Source organism: Erinaceus europaeus, chromosome 8 (genome assembly GCF_950295315.1).
Source record: "Erinaceus europaeus chromosome 8, mEriEur2.1, whole genome shotgun sequence".
NCBI classification, from domain to species: Eukaryota; Metazoa; Chordata; class Mammalia; order Eulipotyphla; family Erinaceidae; genus Erinaceus; species Erinaceus europaeus.
This window is the reverse complement of record NC_080169.1, coordinates 13,170,988-13,189,449: the sequence shown is the minus strand read 5'-3', so window position 1 is coordinate 13,189,449 and position 18,462 is coordinate 13,170,988. Positions and strand designations below refer to the sequence as shown.

General features: G+C 40.3%; 1 protein-coding gene across 23 annotated transcripts in view; it reads right to left on the bottom strand.

Moving 5' to 3' along the window:
* The window catches only part of PTK2 (protein tyrosine kinase 2), a 224,867-nt gene that overhangs the window by 125,779 nt on the left and 80,626 nt on the right, over window positions 1–18,462 (bottom strand). For 20 of the 23 annotated variants that reach the window (XM_060195947.1, XM_060195943.1, XM_060195936.1 and 17 more), the window contains one exon: window positions 12,717–12,883. The exons of the other annotated variants lie outside the window; for them this stretch is intronic. In XM_060195947.1, coding sequence (XP_060051930.1) covers window positions 12,717–12,883 — 167 coding nt within the window. The remainder of the gene's footprint in view (window positions 1–12,716; window positions 12,884–18,462) is intronic. 23 annotated transcript variants of the gene reach the window in all.

Below are 18,462 nucleotides of genomic sequence, written 5' to 3'. Positions count from 1 at the left end.
TCACTACTGCACAGTAATAATGACCTTTAATTTGGGGGTTTCTTCGGTTAGCAATTATTCAACAAATACTAATCTCAGCACCATCAGTGTACCAGGCAGTTTGAAGGGTAGAGGGTATCAGTGAATAAAATGGGCAAAGTGCTGTCCTCTCCCCCATTTTTATTTTATGTGATAAATGTTATCTATACAAAGGTGAATAAAAAATGAATTAAGGTTCACTGTATACAGGAATACAGTGACTCAATGGTATGTGTGCAATGACCCAACCGAAGGAGGGAGTTGTGTACAACTACATGCTTGGAAAGTTTCAATCAGATGACAGAAAAAATACAAAGGCCCTAGGTTGGAGGCTGAAGGAGGGCAAACCTAATCATAATTAAACTTAACACAGAAGAGACGAATAAATAATATGGTATGCAGGGATCTTTGTTTATGCTAAAATCCCAATTTAAAACCTGAAAAGCAGATAAAAAGTAAAAAAATAATCAGTGTGAAAAGGTCATTAGTGAGGTCCGATTAAAAATACATTATTGGGGCTGGGCGGCAGTGCACCAGGTCAAGTGCACATGGTGCGAAGCGCAAGGATTCCAGTTGGGCCTCTGGTTCCCCACCAGGTGTCTATCCTTCTCTTCCCCTCTATTTCTCTCTGTCCTATTCAACAACAACAATAAAACAACAACAAAACAGAAAAAAACGGCTGCCAGGAGCAGTGGATTTGTAGTGAAGGCACCAAGCCCAGCTGCATGTATGTATGTATGTATGTATGTATGTATGTATGTACATCATCAAAATGCATTTCCTAACATTTTCAAAGGGGAAAATAGTAACTTTATAGTGGAAAAATTTGGTTACCATCACCTTAACCCTACAGTCCAAGTTAGAAACACGGGTGGGTGGAGGGGAGACCACTTCCTATCATCATGAAATTTCTGGCAAAAAGGAATGGGAAGAATACATCTTGGCCATCATATACTGTTGTCATAAAAAAAACGTAGAATTTTGGGAGTTGGGCGGTAGCACAGTGGGTTAAGCATAGGTGGTGCAAAGCACAAGGACAGGCGTAAGGATCCCAGTTAGAGCCCCTGGCTCCCCACCTGCAGGGGAGTCACTTCACAGGCGGTGAAGCAGGTCTGCAGGTGTCTATCTTTCTCTCCCCCTCTGTCTTCTCCTCTCTCCATTTCTCTCTGTCCTATCCCACAACGACGACATCAATGACAATAATAACAACAGCAATAAAACAACAAGGGCAACAAAAGGGAATAAATAATTTTTAAAAAAAATCACAATTTCAATATAATCCTGAGGAACACACCAGACAAACTCAAACTGAGGAACACAGTGCAAACAACCAGCTAGTACTCTTCAAATGGGTCAAGGTCATGGAAGACAAATCCAGTGGTGGAACTGTTCTCGATTAGAGAAGACCAAAAGGGAGACATCAGGGAAGGCAAGGTGGTATTCTGAATTGGATCCTAGAATATAAAAGGACCTTAAGTGGGTCAGTGATGAAATTTAAATATGGCTTACATATTAGTAGACAGCATTTTATCTGTTAATATCCTCATTTCATACCTATGTAATATTCTAGTTTTAAGCTATTTAATCCATAAACACTAGTTGTAGAGACACAGGCCCACTAAAATCTCATTTTAAACACTTTTAATCAATCAACTGACAACTTGCCTAAGAAGCTGCAGCTGCAACTTCTTTGATGAGTTAACTAGGAGCTGAATGACTCCAGAGTATGCTGCTCAGCGCGAAGCAGGCAACAGTCACCTCAGTTGACCCTTCTTGATGCCGGCCTTTCTCCACCTCTGACATCTGCCAGTTAACTACTCAAATCCCCTCTCCAAAGCCCTTTTATAACATTTGCTGGGAGGGGGCCAGGTGGTGGCACACTTGGTTAAGTGCTCCTAACACAGAGCGTGGGGGGGGGGAGCTTCAGGAGTGGTGAAACAGGGCTGTAGGTGGCTCCTTTGTCTCTCTCCCTGCCCTCTCAGTTTCTGTCTCTATTCAATAGTAAATGAATAAATAAACATATTAAACATTAGTTGGGATCTGCTCAGAAAGATGTAACTGATTGGCAGAGCTCTCCAAAAAAAAAAAAAAATCATTATTTTAATTTTTTTTTTTAATTTTGCCTCCAGGGTTATCACTGGGGCTCGGTCCCTACACTATGAATCTACTGCTCCTAGAGGCCATTTCTTCAATTTTGTTGCCATTGCTGTTACTGTTATTGTTGCTGCTGTTGTTAGATGGGACAGACAGAAATTGAGAGAGGAGGAAAAGACAGAGAGGGGGAAGAGAAGGATAGACACCTGCAGACCTGCTCCACCGGTTGTAAATCCAGCCCCTGCAGGTGGGGATCCAGCGGCTCAAACCTGGATCCTTGCGTGGGGTCCTTGTGATTTGCACCATGTGTGCTTAACCCGCTGCGCTATCGCTCAGCCACCAGTAAAGTTGATTTAAAATTTTTTTCCGAATCAAATAATAAGACATGATCTCAGCCTTGAAGAATACTAAGTAGTAAACGCTTTCCTTTTTTTTTTTTTTTTTTAAGTTGGAGCCAGATGTCAATTCGAGGGGTTCATAAATGTGCACTGCCAAAACCACTTCCCTGGCCCAACATCTGCCATATTTACAATGAGTTGAGGCAGTGGCAGTGACAGTGACAGTGACGGGATGGGGATGGGGAGGACAGAAAGTACCGCTACACAATCAGTGAAGCTCTTCACTCTGGTGTTGGCGAGTGAACCCATAACCTCACGAATATAAGGCAGATGTGATATCGCTAAGACACATCCTAGCCCCTCTAAAACATCTTGTGGAAAATGTTAAAATTATTTTTATTATGACAAAAATCACAATACCAGTTACCTCTGAAAGATAAAGGGTGCGGGTGCATGCCTATAAAGTAGACTACCAAGGAGCTGGAGGCTTGAACTGGGATCCTTCCGCCGGTCCTTGCGCTTTGCACCAGGCTTTTTCTTATGTGAGGCCCTGGCTTCAACCTTTGCACTTCATAACAGCACCAAGGACAGAGAGAGGAGGCATGCTCTAGATAATGTAGTGTGCCCTAGTCCCTTTCTCCCTCATTCTCTCATAAGTGAAATTAAAAACTGCATCAGGGAGATACACCTCACTGGAAAAAAAATACACAAAGTCCAGAGTTTAATCGCAGGCACTGCATTAAAATAAACAGATGTTTTCACCTTTATAAGACAGAATAAAAACCAACATTTCTTTTATCAAAACTGCACTTAAGATGAAATGTAAACAGCAAGTCCCTAAATAATGTTTTTTAAAATCTTTTTAAATTTTTTATTTCTTGGGTAGATGCAGCCAGAAATCAAGAGGATGGGGTAAATAGAAAGGAAAAGAGACAGAGAGAGACCTGCAGCACTGCTTCACCACTCACAAAGCTTTCCTTCCCCTGTAGGAGAGGACCAGGGGCTCAAACCTGGGTCCTTGTGCATTTTAACATGTTTGCTCACCCAGGTGCGCCACCACCCAGCTCCCCTAAATAATATTTTGGTTGAAGGGAAAATCCTGTGAAAAGTAAAAATAATGCTGAAAGAGCATAAGGTAAAAACAGTAAAAATGAATAACCCTGGAATTAAACTGTCAAAACCAGTGGGCAAAGCTTTTTCAATTTTTCCCTACTGCTAGGCAACCCAAGGATATACCAACTGCAGGAGAGTGTGAAAAGTTTACCTTCAAAAATGGAAGGAGAAATAAACCAATATCGACGGAGAGGAATTCAGATTTCTCTTATTTTTTTAATTCATTGTTCTCACTTCAACTTGCTAATTTAAAAAAAATCATTTAATACATATCTTTATACTGTCAAGAGTCTGGTGAAGAAATAAACCAGAAATATTTAACAAATTTGGTTGTAAAGGTGTCCTGAAACTTGTCAAAATATTTCTTTATTCACTGTATTTAATATTTGTTTTATCTTTATTGTTGTCTTTATTATTTGTTTAGAATGATTACTGAACTTAACATGATATGTAATATATAATGTAGTACTGATTGTTCACATTAAAATACATACTTATAGATATAGAAAAGTCCAAAATATAATCTGAACCTTTAAAAAATGTTTTATTTATGATTTATTTACTGGATAGACACAAAGAGAAATTGAGAGGGGAGGGGGAAAAAGAGAAGGGACAGGAATAGAGAGCAGACACCTGCAGCTTGAACCCAGATCCTTGAGTTCCAATACCTACAATCTGTTGGGTGCACTACTGCCCAACCCCCAGTCTGAAACTTCTTAAATTATCATTTTGCTTTCTGTTGTCATCCCTGAGAAAAGGAAGAGGACACCTATGTGCTATATATAGTCTTTTACTCCTGTAAAGTTCCAGGAAAAAAAATAAAAGGTCTCTTTCCAGAGATAAAAGCTGTTAAACAGCAGTCAACAGAGAAGCACTAGGCAAGAGAATGTGAGTCGCATCTTGATGACCAGTGATTTTCTTTTTCATTTCACTTGCTCAGTAAAAGCCCTGCCATGTTTTCTCATATGGCAAGACAGCTTCTCTTAGATACAGTCATCACAGTCCTCAATTCAGAATCTGATAGGACTGGGAGATTTCCCCCAACTTTTACAGTCTTCGATCCGAAGCCAGACCACTTCATGTAGATGATTGCAACAATTAACATTTAGTTAACTAGTTCTTAATTATCTAACTGCTAAACTTTCAATCTGCTTCCCAGAAAGAGTAAAGGATGGTACCTTAGAGGTAGAGCACATGCATGTGTGAGGTTCTGGGTTAGATCCCCAGCAGTGAAGACACAAAAACAAAAAACAAAGACAATCAGAAATGGACAAGTGGTGCTCTAGTCTTTTCCCTTCTATCTTGGTTAAAAACAACAACAACAACAAAAACCAAGGCCACAAAGATAGATTAGTGTGTTAAATAAAGCACAAGGCTAGAGGCCTGGGTTCTATCCCCAGTACTGCCATATTGCAAAGCTAAAGCAATATTCTGGTTTTCCTCTCTAAGAGGAGAGAGAGGGAGAAAGAGGGAGATGGGGAGAGAGGGAGAGAGGGAAAGAGGAGAGGGGGGGAGACAGAGAGAGAGTGAGAGAAAGAGAGAGAGGAGGGAGAAGAAAAAAGAAAAGGAAGAAAAAAAAAACCGAACTATACATCTCATAAAAAAAAATTGTCTAGCTCAACTGGTAAGCTGTCTTGCAGTGCTCAAGGCCCAGAAGTACACAGGAACACCATGAACAGAAGCAGGGAAGCTCTGTGGATAATGGAGAACTGTTGTGGGGTCTCTCCCCACTCCCTTCTCTTAAATCAATAATGAAAAAAATTGTCCTGGCACCACACATGGCTATGGGTTTATACCCTTTAGCTGTAAAAGACAGAGTAAAAGCACAAGTTTCTTGGGGCCTTTTGGAGGCTGGGAAAATACCACTCCCTGAAAAGTTCTAGCATTTATTACTATGTTCTATATTGTTTCACCCGACTGATGGGCTCCTGACAATATAAACCTAGAGTTTTAAAAACTACTTTACAAAAGTATGTTATGTTATATGCCATCTCCTGGTATTTTCTTGTTAAAATTAAGTTAAAATTCACATTAAAATTATAAACAATCACCAAGTATATAAATCAGTGCTATTCAAAGCATTTGCAATGTTATGGTGGGTTTTCTTATGTCACATGATGTTCTATGGCTGCGAGTCATCTATTTTGTTGCAGACTTGTGTGTGACTATTCCACAATGCACTGAGCTGTTGTGGTCACAATATTAACATCAAGAATTCAGTGTCTCTACCATAGTACAGAAATGCAAGTCTCTCTCAAGCACACGCTCTTCATGGAAATGACAGATGCTAGAGTATATGGTAATTCATTTTCAACTTGTTTCCCACATTTTAAAAATTCATTTCACATCCTCTTCAGCAATATGTACAAAGCACTGCTAGATCCAACTACTGTCAATGCCGAATTTTTTTTTTTTTTGCAAATAGGACTGTATTACAATGAAATGTCACTGTAGTCTAGATTTGCTTCTCCCTAAATCAGTACTAATGCCAACAGTATCGTCCTACCATAACAGGCCAAACTTGATTTCTTATGAAAATACTTTCATGTCTCTTATCCACTCGATCAGTGATTTCCATTTTCATACTGCTAAGCAGAACTAGCCCTGAAAACATCTTTTGTCAGTCGTGCCATTAAAATCTTATCTCCTTTTCAACTTGCTTTAATACTTTAAAAAATCTCTAGCAGGACAGGGACTAGCTTGCCAGATAGAGTAGACCACATACTACAATGTTCAAAGATCTAGGTAGGTTCAAGCCCTTAGTCACAGGTAGTTCACCTTGTAGAGTTTCAAGTCTTTCTACCACATGGGAGCACTCTGGATGGCCCCAGGTGAGCAAGATGGGATGGAGAAGAAGTGCTAAGCTGTCTCTCTCCTCTGTTTCTACCTCGCTTGATACTTTCTAAATAAATAGCACAAAGTGGCCTAGGGAGGTCATTCACTGGTGGTCACCCCACAGGTGATGTCCTGGGTCTCTTCCTGGAATGCACAAATGAGTTTGCTAAACAGAATGTCTTAGTCTCAGTCAGGCAAATTTTGCATTCTTTCCTTTTATAGCCAAAGTTTTGAGGGTATTAAGAAAATCCTCCTATCGGGTCAGGCGGTGGCTTTCCTTGCTGAGTGTACACATTATAGGGCACAAGGACCCAGGCTAAAAGCTCCCTTCTCCACCTGCAGTGGGGAAGCTTTATGAATGGGGAAACAATGCTGCAAGTGGCTGTCTTCCCCCTCTTCAATTTCTCTGTCTTTATCTAAAATAAACAAATACATAATATATACTTGGAAAGAAGGAAATCCTATCTACAGTGGCTATGGGGAGTTACTGAAGTTCAGTGATGTGCATGGAACTGTATCCCTATAATCTTGCAAACCATTATGAAATAACTAATATAAAAAATGGAAATAGGGAGTCGGGCTGTAGCGCAGCGGGTTAAGCGCAGGTGGCGCAAAGCACAAGGACCGGCATAAGGATCCCGGTTCGAACCCCGGCTCCCCACCTGCAGGGGAGTCGCTTCACAGGCCGTGAAGCAGGTCTGCAGGTGTCTGTCTTTCTCTCCTCCTCTCTGTCTTCCCCTCCTCTCTCCATTTCTCTCTGTCCTATCCAACAACGACAACAACAATAATAACTACAACAAAAAAACAAACAAGGGCAACAAAAGGGAATAAATAAATAAAATAAAATAAAATGGAAATAAAACAAAAAGAAATAAAAAATAAGAAAATCCTCCTACTCCAGTGCCAGAGAGTCAACTGTACTACCAACTTAAAACATATATATATATATATATATATAGATAGATAGATAGATAGATAGATATAGATATATACAACAATTTGTTTGGCTTTGTATGTTAACTTTCTTTTCAGCCATCAGGTTCCAGATGCTAGCATGATGCCGACTAGACTTCCCTGGACAGATGACCCCACCAATGTGTCCTGGAGCTCTGCTTCCCCAGAGCCCCACCCTACTAGGGAAAGAGAGACACAGGCTGGGGAGCATGGATCAACCTGTCAACACCCATGTTCATCGGGGAAGGAATTACAGAAGCCAGACCTTCCACCTTCTGCACCTCACAATGACCTTGGGTCCATACTCCCAGAGGGATAAAGAATAGGAAAGCTATCAGGGGAGGGGATGGGATACGGAGATTGGGTGGTGGGAATTGTGTGGCGTTGTACCCCCCCATACTATGGTTTTGTTAACGACTCCTTTTTAAAATAAATAAAAAAGATATATATATATATATACATACATATATATATTTATCAGCAAGAGAGAAAAAGCAAAACAGACCAGAGCACCTCTCTGGTCATGAAAACTCCTCCCACCTCCAGTAGATGGGGACCAGGAGTTTGAACCTGGATCCTTGTACATGGTAACATGTACACTCTACTGGGAGAACTACCAGCTACACCCTACAAAAAGTTTAATTTTTAAAAGAACAGAAATTAATATACAACAAGCCTGATAAGTCCTAGCAATTTAATTTTGAATATTAAAAATTCAGTTTTCAGAACATAAGCTAGAATTGCAGTTGCCCTTACATGCCTACTTAGGAGAACTGAGAAAAGATGTCTTCTAGTGAGAGAGAACACTTACTGACAGAAACCAATACTGTTCCTATTTGAATACAGTTTACTATACTATTATATTATTTGGCCTCTTATCATTTATTCAGTTATCACTTCAAACTTAATGGGTGCTATATATTGAAACAGCGAATATGACAAAGTCCTTGAGGGAGAAATAAACAAAAATAAAATCAAGGCGCCCTGCAGGCTTAGGGCACATATCATCATGCACAAAGAAGCAGGTTCAATTCCCTCCTGAAGGGGGCAAGCTTCACAAGCAGCAAAGCAGCGCTGCAGCCAGCTATTTCTTTTCTAGTTCCCTATCTCCCTCAGTCTCTCAATTTCTGTGTCCTAGCAAATAAAAATTAAAAAAAAAAAAATGAAAAAGTAAACTAAAGAAAATATGATAATGCTAAAATGAACATTTATCAAAAAATGTAAAGTCAATACTAACCAGTCTATAAGAATGTGATGGGGGGGGGGGGCACGGGATCCCGGTGCACCTTGCTGGGTGCACATGACAATGTGCAAGGACCTGGGTTCTCGAGTATCCGGTCCCCACCTGCAAGGGGAAAGCTTTGCAAATGCTGAAGCAGTGCTGTAAGTGTCTGTCAATGTCTGCCTCCCTTCGCTCTCAATTTCGAATTCCTGGCTATCTCTATCCAATAAACAGATAAAGATAAATAAAAAAACATGTGACAGAACACAAGCTGATGGGAAAAAAGTTAAAGCATATATTAAGAAGGCATACGCTCTGCAGACAAACAGGAGGCCGAAGAGGAGGTAACAACGGAAGATGGGCCCTAGATGAAAGGAAGCCCAGGCCACCACAAAGTGGCAAGAAAGCAGAGGTTGCGGTCACACACAGGGTGGAGGTATAGCTTCCTTAAAACCCGGTAAGACAGGTTATGGGTTTAGAGTTGAGCAAGTGAGAAGTCTTAGCAGATAATAACAAAAGAGAAGTGAAAGGGAGAACTATCCTAGACCACAAGCAAGTGTAGATAAATAAAATTCTAAAGACAAGAAACAGAAAAGAAACCATCAAATTAGATCCCAATCTAGATCTACAGACATGAGTCTAAGATATATCAGTTTTGCAGAAGTAGATATTTCAAAGGACACAAAGATACTAGAGAGAAGGAAAGAAGAAACAAAAGCACAAGGGTAATCAGAAAGCCCAGAGTTGTCTGTTTACAGGTGTAAAGAGAAGCTGCTAGAAGTTTCTGAACAGCAACAGATTCACTTTTTGTTGAATTTTTACTTAAGGAAAAAAATTTAAAAAAGCACTAGTAAGAATAGTTCAAGTGGGCTGGGGAGAAGGCATAATGGTTATACAAAAACATTTTCAGGTCTGAGGCACCAAAGGTCCCAGATTCAGTCCTCAGCACCACCATAAGCCAGAGCTGAGCAGTGCTCTGGTTAAAACAAATACAAAACCAAAAAGCAGGAAATGTGCTGGTAGCAGTAGTGGGCTGCACATACAGCTACAACCCTAAAATCCTACTGCAAACCAATGTTAAATCAACAGGAACAAAAAGTTTTGTAAACTCCACCAGTAAAACCCAACTTTACTTGAAAAATATACACCCATGTAAACTGCTTCTCATGTCTCCCATTCCCACTCCATCCTATTCACTAACTTTTATGAGCTTCGTCTGGGTTACTTACTGCAATGATTTATTTTTTCAATGTGTCTATTCAATTCGGATATCAATTTTATGGCAAAAGCACGTCTATAGAAAAGGGAGAAAGAGGTCACCAAGTACCCCAAAATATAAAAGGCTGTACAAAAGAAAGAACAGCCAACAAATTAGGAGGATGGTCTTTTGCAGAGGAGGGACTGACAACTGGAAAGCAAGCCAAGAAATTACAAGGTAGGAGGCATGAAAGTGATCAGACACCATCTAGAAACTAGCAGGAGATAATAAAAGAAGCACACTGGAAAGTTTTGGTTTTTCAAAAGATTTATTTTGTTGGTGGGGGTGGGCTGAGGAGGAAAGCCAGGGTTTTCTCCAATATATGCAGCACTAGAGATCAAACAGATCAGAGAGGCAATCAGAGAGGCGATCAGACATCTAAGTCCTGGACTCTAGGAGCTGTGCTATTTCCCTCAGCTGCTCCACTGGAGGCTGAGAAAGACTGGGGCGAGCATAGCAGCTCTGCAAAAAGACATTGAAGCCTGAGGCTCTGCAGCTCTAGGTTCAATTCCCAGCAGTACCATAAGCCAGAGCTGAGCAGCGCTCTGTCGTCTCCACCATCCCATTTCTCTTGTTGAAGTAAAATTTAATTTAAGTAAAAGGAAAAGAAAAAAAATTAAAGCCAAACCAGTCAAAGCTTGGGTTTCATACTGAGCCATGAATTATGTGGAAATGTTGCATCAAATTTATTACTATACAGGTAAGGAAAAGTTATTGAATGCACAACTTAATAACCACAGTCACCACTACACTACTTGTGGTCTTCCTATATTACTTATTAGTACTACATTCTATACTTCTGCTGATGTTTTGGCCTTATACCATTTGAGAACTATCTTTACTGATTTAGAAGAAGATAATAAAATTGTGTTAAATAAAGATACACGTGTGTATTTTAAGCTGTTTCAGAAACCCTTAGTTTTAAAGTTCTTAGTCTGCTTAATAGCTTAAGTAGTTGGAGGTTAAATCTTCCCTAGTCATTGATGTATAATCATCAGACTTATACATGGGGCATTCTGTTTGCAAAGTTTCATCACTCTGATTAACTTTGAACATAAAGGTCTATTTTCTGACAAACAAGAACAAGATTACATTTTTTTAATTTTATTTTTTTTATTGTCTTTACTTATTGGATAAAGACAGCCAGAAATCAAGAGGGAAGGGGGTTGATAGAAAGGGAGAGTCAGAGAGATACCTGCAGCCCAGCTCCACCACTTGTGAAGCTTTCCCCTTGCAGGTGGGGACTGGGGGCTCGAACCCGGCTCCTTCCACACTGTAACATGTGCACTCACCCAGGTGCACCACCACCCGGCCCCAAGATTACATTTTTAACTTGGGATTTATTATTATCCTAAGCATGTTTTTGTTTTTATTTTCACAGATGTCTACACAAGTTAGCAGACAGTTCGCCCAGCAGAGCAGAGCACTCTGTAGAGCAGCACGGATGTTACCAGCAGTCTTCTTTGCATGGAGTGCTGCCGAGGTCTCCCCCCTGCTAAATTAAAAAAAAAAAAAAAAAAGAAAGAAAGGAAAAGAAAGAAAAAAACTGGGTCTGAGAAGTACATGCGTGAGGGACTGAAATCATACTCCAGTGCCACATTTAAAAAAAATAAATTTAAAAAAGCCTGGGAGGTGGTGCAATGGATAAGGCACCGTGCCTGGGGTCCCAAGCCTGACTCCCCGCATCACATATGCTAGAGTGATGTTCTGGTTAGGTTCTCTTTTCTCTCCCTCATAAATATTTTAATAATTATTTTTAAAAATGACACCAGTAGCTGGGGACGTAGCACAGAAATAAAGCATAAGAGTTGCAAGCACATATGTACCACATATGCATTTCTGATTCTCTTTCAATGATGTGTCTTTGGGGGAATCAACTGAGATCCCTGTCTGAAAATTACTGACCCCTAAGTCCACTATGACATCATCTCTGAAGCATTATGTATAGAGTGAGGACGACACCCCCACACACACAGAAGGCATGAGTTTATACAAGTTGCTATTCTCACAAAAGAAAGTACTTCAGATAACTGCCTACTAATATGTTGTTTTACTTAATAGTGAAAAGAAACTGTAAGAGATGCAGAAGGACAGTTACAGGGAAGTAATTTTAAACACTTACTTTATTAAATGAGAGAGGGAAGAGTTTCACATGAGACAAAGAAACAGAAAGAGACAAGCCGGAAACCTACTCTGGACCACTGCCAGTGATCAAACTGGAAACCTCTGGCATACCAGTTAGGTGCCCTACCATGAGCTATCAGGAATCCTTTTAATTCACCTTGAATGATTTCTGCTTCCTGCGGTCATTATAATTCCCTAAGCAGTCATTTCCACGATTTAATGTTTTATCTGAGTAGCCATGATTTGATGTAAGCTATAAAGCAATAAGGTCCATTAATAACAGAAAGTTTATATACAGACTACCGGGGGCCACACCAACTCCTTCCTTCTGCACAGAGGATGCAAACAGCAGAACTTAAGAATTTGGGCTTGAGTTAAAACTCTGAGCAAAAGTTGAAACGAAGTGGCATTTATAAAAGAAGTGACTAGCAAAGAATGTCAACACTACAGTCAGTAGTGTCACCAAAACAAAGACAAATCACTAGTCAATAATCATGAGTCCACTTTATTTATTGTTACGAGAGAGAAAAAAAGAGACAGCAGAGCACTGCTCAGTTCTGTCATATGTAGTGCCAGGGATTTAGCATGGGCACTTAGGCATACAAGTGCTCTATCACTGAGCTATCTCGCCAACCAGTCAACTTGATAGAATCATAATGATGATTAGTGTGAAAAATAAACATAGATATTCATTCATTATTGTGTTTAATATGCAAATAAATCAAGTGTGAGTCACATCAAAGTAGGTTTATAATCTTACTTCCACTCTTCAGGTGGGTGTGCAAGTTCATACTTCTCTCTCACATTGGAGACACCCATGTCCAAATGCAGCCAGTGAACTTCTTCTGACCGCAGGTGACTGAGACGGAATCCATAGCAGGCCACGTGCTTCACTTTGTGACTGTCCACTATCTTCTGAATGATGCCCTAAAACACACCCCCCACAAAAATGACTGTTACAAACTAAAAAAAAAAAAAAAAAAAAAAAAAGGGCTAAAAATGATTAATTACAAGTTCATTTTAGTTAATTATTAAAATCTTTGGTGAATGAGTATCAAATTATATAAATTAATTTTACTTAGATTTTTTTTTTTCTGGAAGTTTATTTCATCAACAAGGAAACTGTTTTTGAAAGAATACACACTCATCCATCCCTTTCTTTATTGACAAACAAGGAATGAACAACTATAAAATACATTTTTGAAACCTCAGTTTTGCACCATTCCTAAAACTTGCCAAAATATACCAGCTACTCTTTGGCAGGGAGAGTAAATATTTTCTGAACCAAGCAGGCATTTATTTGTTTGAGATTAGGATATTTAAGAACATACAATTAAGGCCACATTTCTGATAACATTGATGAAGTTATTTTGGGAACTGGACAGAGAGCCACTGGAGAGGGCACCTGTACTGCTGTGCACGTGGCTTAGAGCTGAGTCTTGATACCACATGAGAAGTGCTGTGGTGTCTATCATCCTCCCCCAGTGGCCCAGAACAGTGAAACCATGCATGTGGAGGTCCTGGCCCAGAAAACAGAGAAAGGGTGAAGAGTTATTTTGTAGTTGGGCCTAGCCAATCTGCTATTTGTTCCTTATAGTTCCTTATAGATTAATATACACCCCGTTCCAATAGCCTCTAGATATACTGCTGCTATCATATGTGTCTCCTGAGTTCAGCAGGGATGGCTCTCTACAGAAGGTGCAGTTCATCTTGGGGCTGTGGGAAGTTACACATGAAAACCGACTTTTGACAGTGGACAGCAAGGGAACTCACCAGGGTAGCGAGTCTCTTATGCCGTACTTACTCAGCTCAGGTGCTGAGCCACCCCCCAATGCACTGAAGGAAACTTCTGTGGTATGGGACCTTTTTCTTTCTCTCTCTCTGTCTCTCTCTAAAGTGAACCCAGAGCAGCGATGCTCTGCTAATGACAATACATTAAAATCTGACTCCTGCCCTGTAGCTGCATAGGTGTGGAAGTCCCACGCATGTGTTAGTAAACAGGCAGTGATCTATGAAAGACTCACGAGGAAGTATGACAGAAACCATCCAGTCCCCCTTAATCATATTCCACTGTAATCTATTCAATCCTTTAGATGAACAAATTTTGTAAATACTGAAATTACACAGAAACACCTATTCAAAAATCATTTTTATTAATTAGCAACTATCTAAAGTTATCAAAAGCATTTTAAGCTTCTGTGCGCCCTCTGGCTTTATTATGACAAAATGTTATTGATAATACAATAAAGAATAATCCCAGTGCCCTACCCGTAAGAGAGGTAAGTCATGCTGCAGCTCGCAGGTGGTGCACCCAGTTGAGTCCCTATGTGGCAATGTAAAGGACCTAGTTCAAGCCCTTGGGCACCACCTGCAGGGAAAGCTTTACAAGCAGTGAAGCAGTGCTGCAGGTGCCTCTTTTTCTTTTGTCCCAATCTCTCCCTTTGTTCTCAATTTTTTTTTCCTTTTTTTAAAAAATTTTTTAACAGACCATTGTTCAGCTCTGGCTTATGGTGGTGTGGGGGATTGAACCTGGGACTTTGGAGCCTCAGGCATGAGAGTCTGTTTGCATAACCATTATGCTCTCTACCCCCCACCCCCTCTCAATTTCTATGGCTATCCAATCATTAATAAATTAAAAATAGAAAAGTAAGTAATGCCACGAATCCCCCCAAAACTGTCAAGGAACCATGGTGTACAGCCTGAGGACAAAACATATGCTATGCTCCTAATACCTGGTGCAAAGCATGGGCCCCTTCAGACTACTCCATCCCTGGGGCAAGGTTATGTTTTAAGCAGGGATCATGGCGAAGGGTGGTGGTTCTAAACATGACACCAGAGAGAAAACATAAACAAAGAAGCAGCTGTGAGAGGCAGACACAAGTTCACAAAGAAGCTGTTCTGGGGATTGGGAGGCAAGTCATCAAGCACAGCATATCCCTTACCATGCCTCATGGTTTGGGTCCTGTTGCCCAGTATCATATGAGAGGGACTTGACTAGCATCTAGAGAAATCCATGAATGGTGGGCTAACGCTTTGATATACCTACCTCTCTACCTGTCCCTCTCAAGCCTCCACCCGCCAAAAATAAAGACTAAAATATTGGGCCACAAGGCAGTCAGTCACTCAAGGGTACTGCACAGACTTAAGGCTTTGGGTTCACTCCCCGGCAATTCATTCAGAAAAAAAGTTCCTACTATGTCAGAAAATCTATTTTCAGCCTACAGAGCTTTGAGTTGAGCCAAAAATGGAAGAAAATGCCCCTTTTGGCTTTTAGATTCAAGGCTTAGAATTCTTGACAGAGCACCTAGAGCTGGGGGTGGTGGGAGCCAGATTCTTGACCAAGCACCAGTCTTTAAGTCTTGTGTTCTGTGGTGGGGATTCTGCTTACAAAAGGTGACATCTTTTTCTAGTCACTCTGTCAAAGACAGTTTCTATAGCTTCTCCTTGCCAGCACACAAACCCCTGAGCTGGAAAGGACAGGCGTTGGTGCCTTTTTCAGAGTCCCACAAAAGTGCCTTTGTCTCCTGCCCCAGCTCTGCCAGCTCACTGCTGAATGCAAACCAGCACTCGCTAGGGTGCAGGTCTAAGCACATTACTGCCACTAAAGTCCAGAACAAGCACTATTTCTCTCTCTCTCTCTCTCTCTCTCTCTCACACACACACACACACACACACACACCCATGTCTCTATCTGTCTCAGCATCTCTAGCCTAACCTTCCACACCCAGATGCAGGGCACAAGTGAAGGACACAGAATCACTTCTTGTACTTGTTTGCATAATTAACACCTGAGGACACCCCCACACACACACCTCTGGGTGCCTTCCCTGACTGATCCCTAGTAAAAGAGGCACAAATATAGAGAAGTCTCAAAAGGAGAGGGGGATAATTACACCAAAGCAAAGAACTCTGGGGAAGGAGGAAAATGAAGGTGGCGGAGGAGAAGGCATTATTGTCCTGATGCATAAAGTGGGAAAGGAGCTAGTGGCTAACAGTGTCATATATACACTCACCACCGAGAGGTAAAAGTTGAACCCACATGTCAACAACTACACTTACAGCATTACCCACTCTGCTGCCCAATAAAATGATTTAAAATTGAGGGGGGGGGGTGTTTGGGCTGTAACAGCACCCAAGTCTTGGAGTTTCATAGAACATGTACAAGTCTGGTAATGTGTGTACTCTACTGGGTATGCCATCACTCAGCCCTGCATGAGGAATGATGTTATGTTTGTGACTATGGTGGACGTAACAGACAAACGTTCACCACTTCACTCAGCAGCACTTAGGATGCTTTTCAGGTTGGGGTTGTAACAACTCATCCCCATACTATCATACTATGCTTATAGCTGAAGGAGGCTGCAACTTTCACAGGCCACTAAAAAGGTTAAAAAAAAAAAAAAAAAGAAAAGTAAAGAAGAGAAAAGAAATACAGACACAAATTTTCCCTTTTACTTTACTCTTTGTTCAATCTGCTTCCATGTTGTGCTCTGTCCCATTTCTATCAATAGTTCTCTAGTTCCTTAATATCATGTGCAAATTAATCTGAATAGCTGCCAAGACAAGAGACTTCAATATCTGATACTGAATGCATACACTCAGTAACTGAACTAATTTAAAGAAGTAAAAGTCCTGCTCTGGAAAACTTAAACAAATGTATTTATTTGAAAACACAGAAAAAAAACTCAGCAGTCTTATAAAAATGCTACCAGTTTCATGCAATCTACCCTACATACACATTAGTACATGTATACTTTATTTCTGTAATACAGCTATTAAAAAGGTAACTGTCTAGAAGAACACAATAGCTTACGGGCTTATAATTTGCCACTAATAGTGTGTAAATTAAACTTTTCTTCCTGGTTTGAAGGCTCTTAACCATCTGGTCCACAGTGTACAAAACAGTGAGAAGCCTATTTATTTATAATCATATCCCAAGGCTTTGAAAATTCTCCTATCACTCGTACTAGATACTCATGGCAATAATTCTTGGGTGAAAACAAAAAGCAGCTAGTTCTGCACACTGTATCTCATCAGAACCACAGCATTAAACATACTAAAGTCATTTTTACTATTGGTAAACGGTTACTTTCTTTTATATTTCTTTGTTTTGGAGAGGAGAGGGGGGTAGAGATACAAATAATAGTATTATTAACATCTTTCTGTCATCACATGTATTAATACAAATTACTTAGAAATAGATAATGCCACCAATAGAACTGGATGAATTATATTAGACATACAGTATTACAGATAATCCCAACTCACACCAATACCAGATAAAACACAATCTTACAACCTTTGTCAACTTGAAGGAACAAAAGGGGAAGGAGGACTTCACTGTTGTTTCAATCTGCACTTACTAATGGCATGAGGGTGTGGTTTTATGTTTGTTTCTGAAAGTTCTATTTATGGCTTCACTTGGTTCAACTTTGCTTTGAATCTTTAAGATAATGCTTCAGAAAGAAGTGACTTTGGGGGGTAGGGGACGGACAGGCGGTGGCACACCCGGTTAAGTGTACATGGTACTAAGTGCAAGGACCCACACGAGTATCTTGTTTTGAGACCCAGCTCCCCACCTGCATGAAGGTCGCTTCACAGGTAGTGAAGCAGGTCTGCAGGTATCTATTCTTTCTCTCCCTCTCTATCTTCCCCTTCCTTTTCAATTTCTCTCTGTCCTATCTAAAAAAAAAAAAAAAAAAAGGTGCCAGGAGCAGTGGATTTATAGAGTAGGCACTAAGCCCCAGCAATAACCCTGGAGGCAAACAAACAAACAAAAAGACTTTGTCCACTGGTACCAAAAAAAAAAATCCTGCAACCCTTTCCTTCATGATCGTTCATTCATTAATGTTCACTCACTCATACATTCAATAACTTCTTCCATGTCCCATTATGTGTATGGTGTTAACAATATAATATGATAATGTAACAAAAACAGTTAAGACTCAAAACTCTTTAGTCTAGCAGGAGGAAATGAGAAGATTCAACGTGTATGCAAAAGGATTATTAGTGTGTGGAAAAGGGTTAGGGACAAGACAAAAAGGGTATCATTTTTTGCAATCTACCATCTCTATTGACTTGCTTCTAGATCTCTACTGACTCGCTTCTAGAATATTCATCAGTTAAGTCTTCTCTTTCTTTTTCACATACTCTTAGCATTTAGGAAATCAATCAATTCCTATCTTTCTCTAGTCAAGCTTTTTTTTTTTCTTCCTTCCTAGGAATCCGGTATCATCTAGTTGCCAAAAGTACAAGATCCCAAAATCCAAATCTTGTTCTTTAACATCTTTTCCTCTTGGCTCAGTAGCAAACTAGAATGTCCCCAAAGTGTTACGAGACAAAGTACCCACAAACTTGAGAAGCTAGAGCTTAGGAGTCAGCAGGAACGTGTTGCTTTCTGGAAGCTCCACAATCCTTGGTTGATGGTCCCCTTTCTCATTTTGAGCCAGCACCTGGCTTTTCCTCCTTCCAACTTCTGCAACCACAGCCAAAATCTGTCTAAGGCA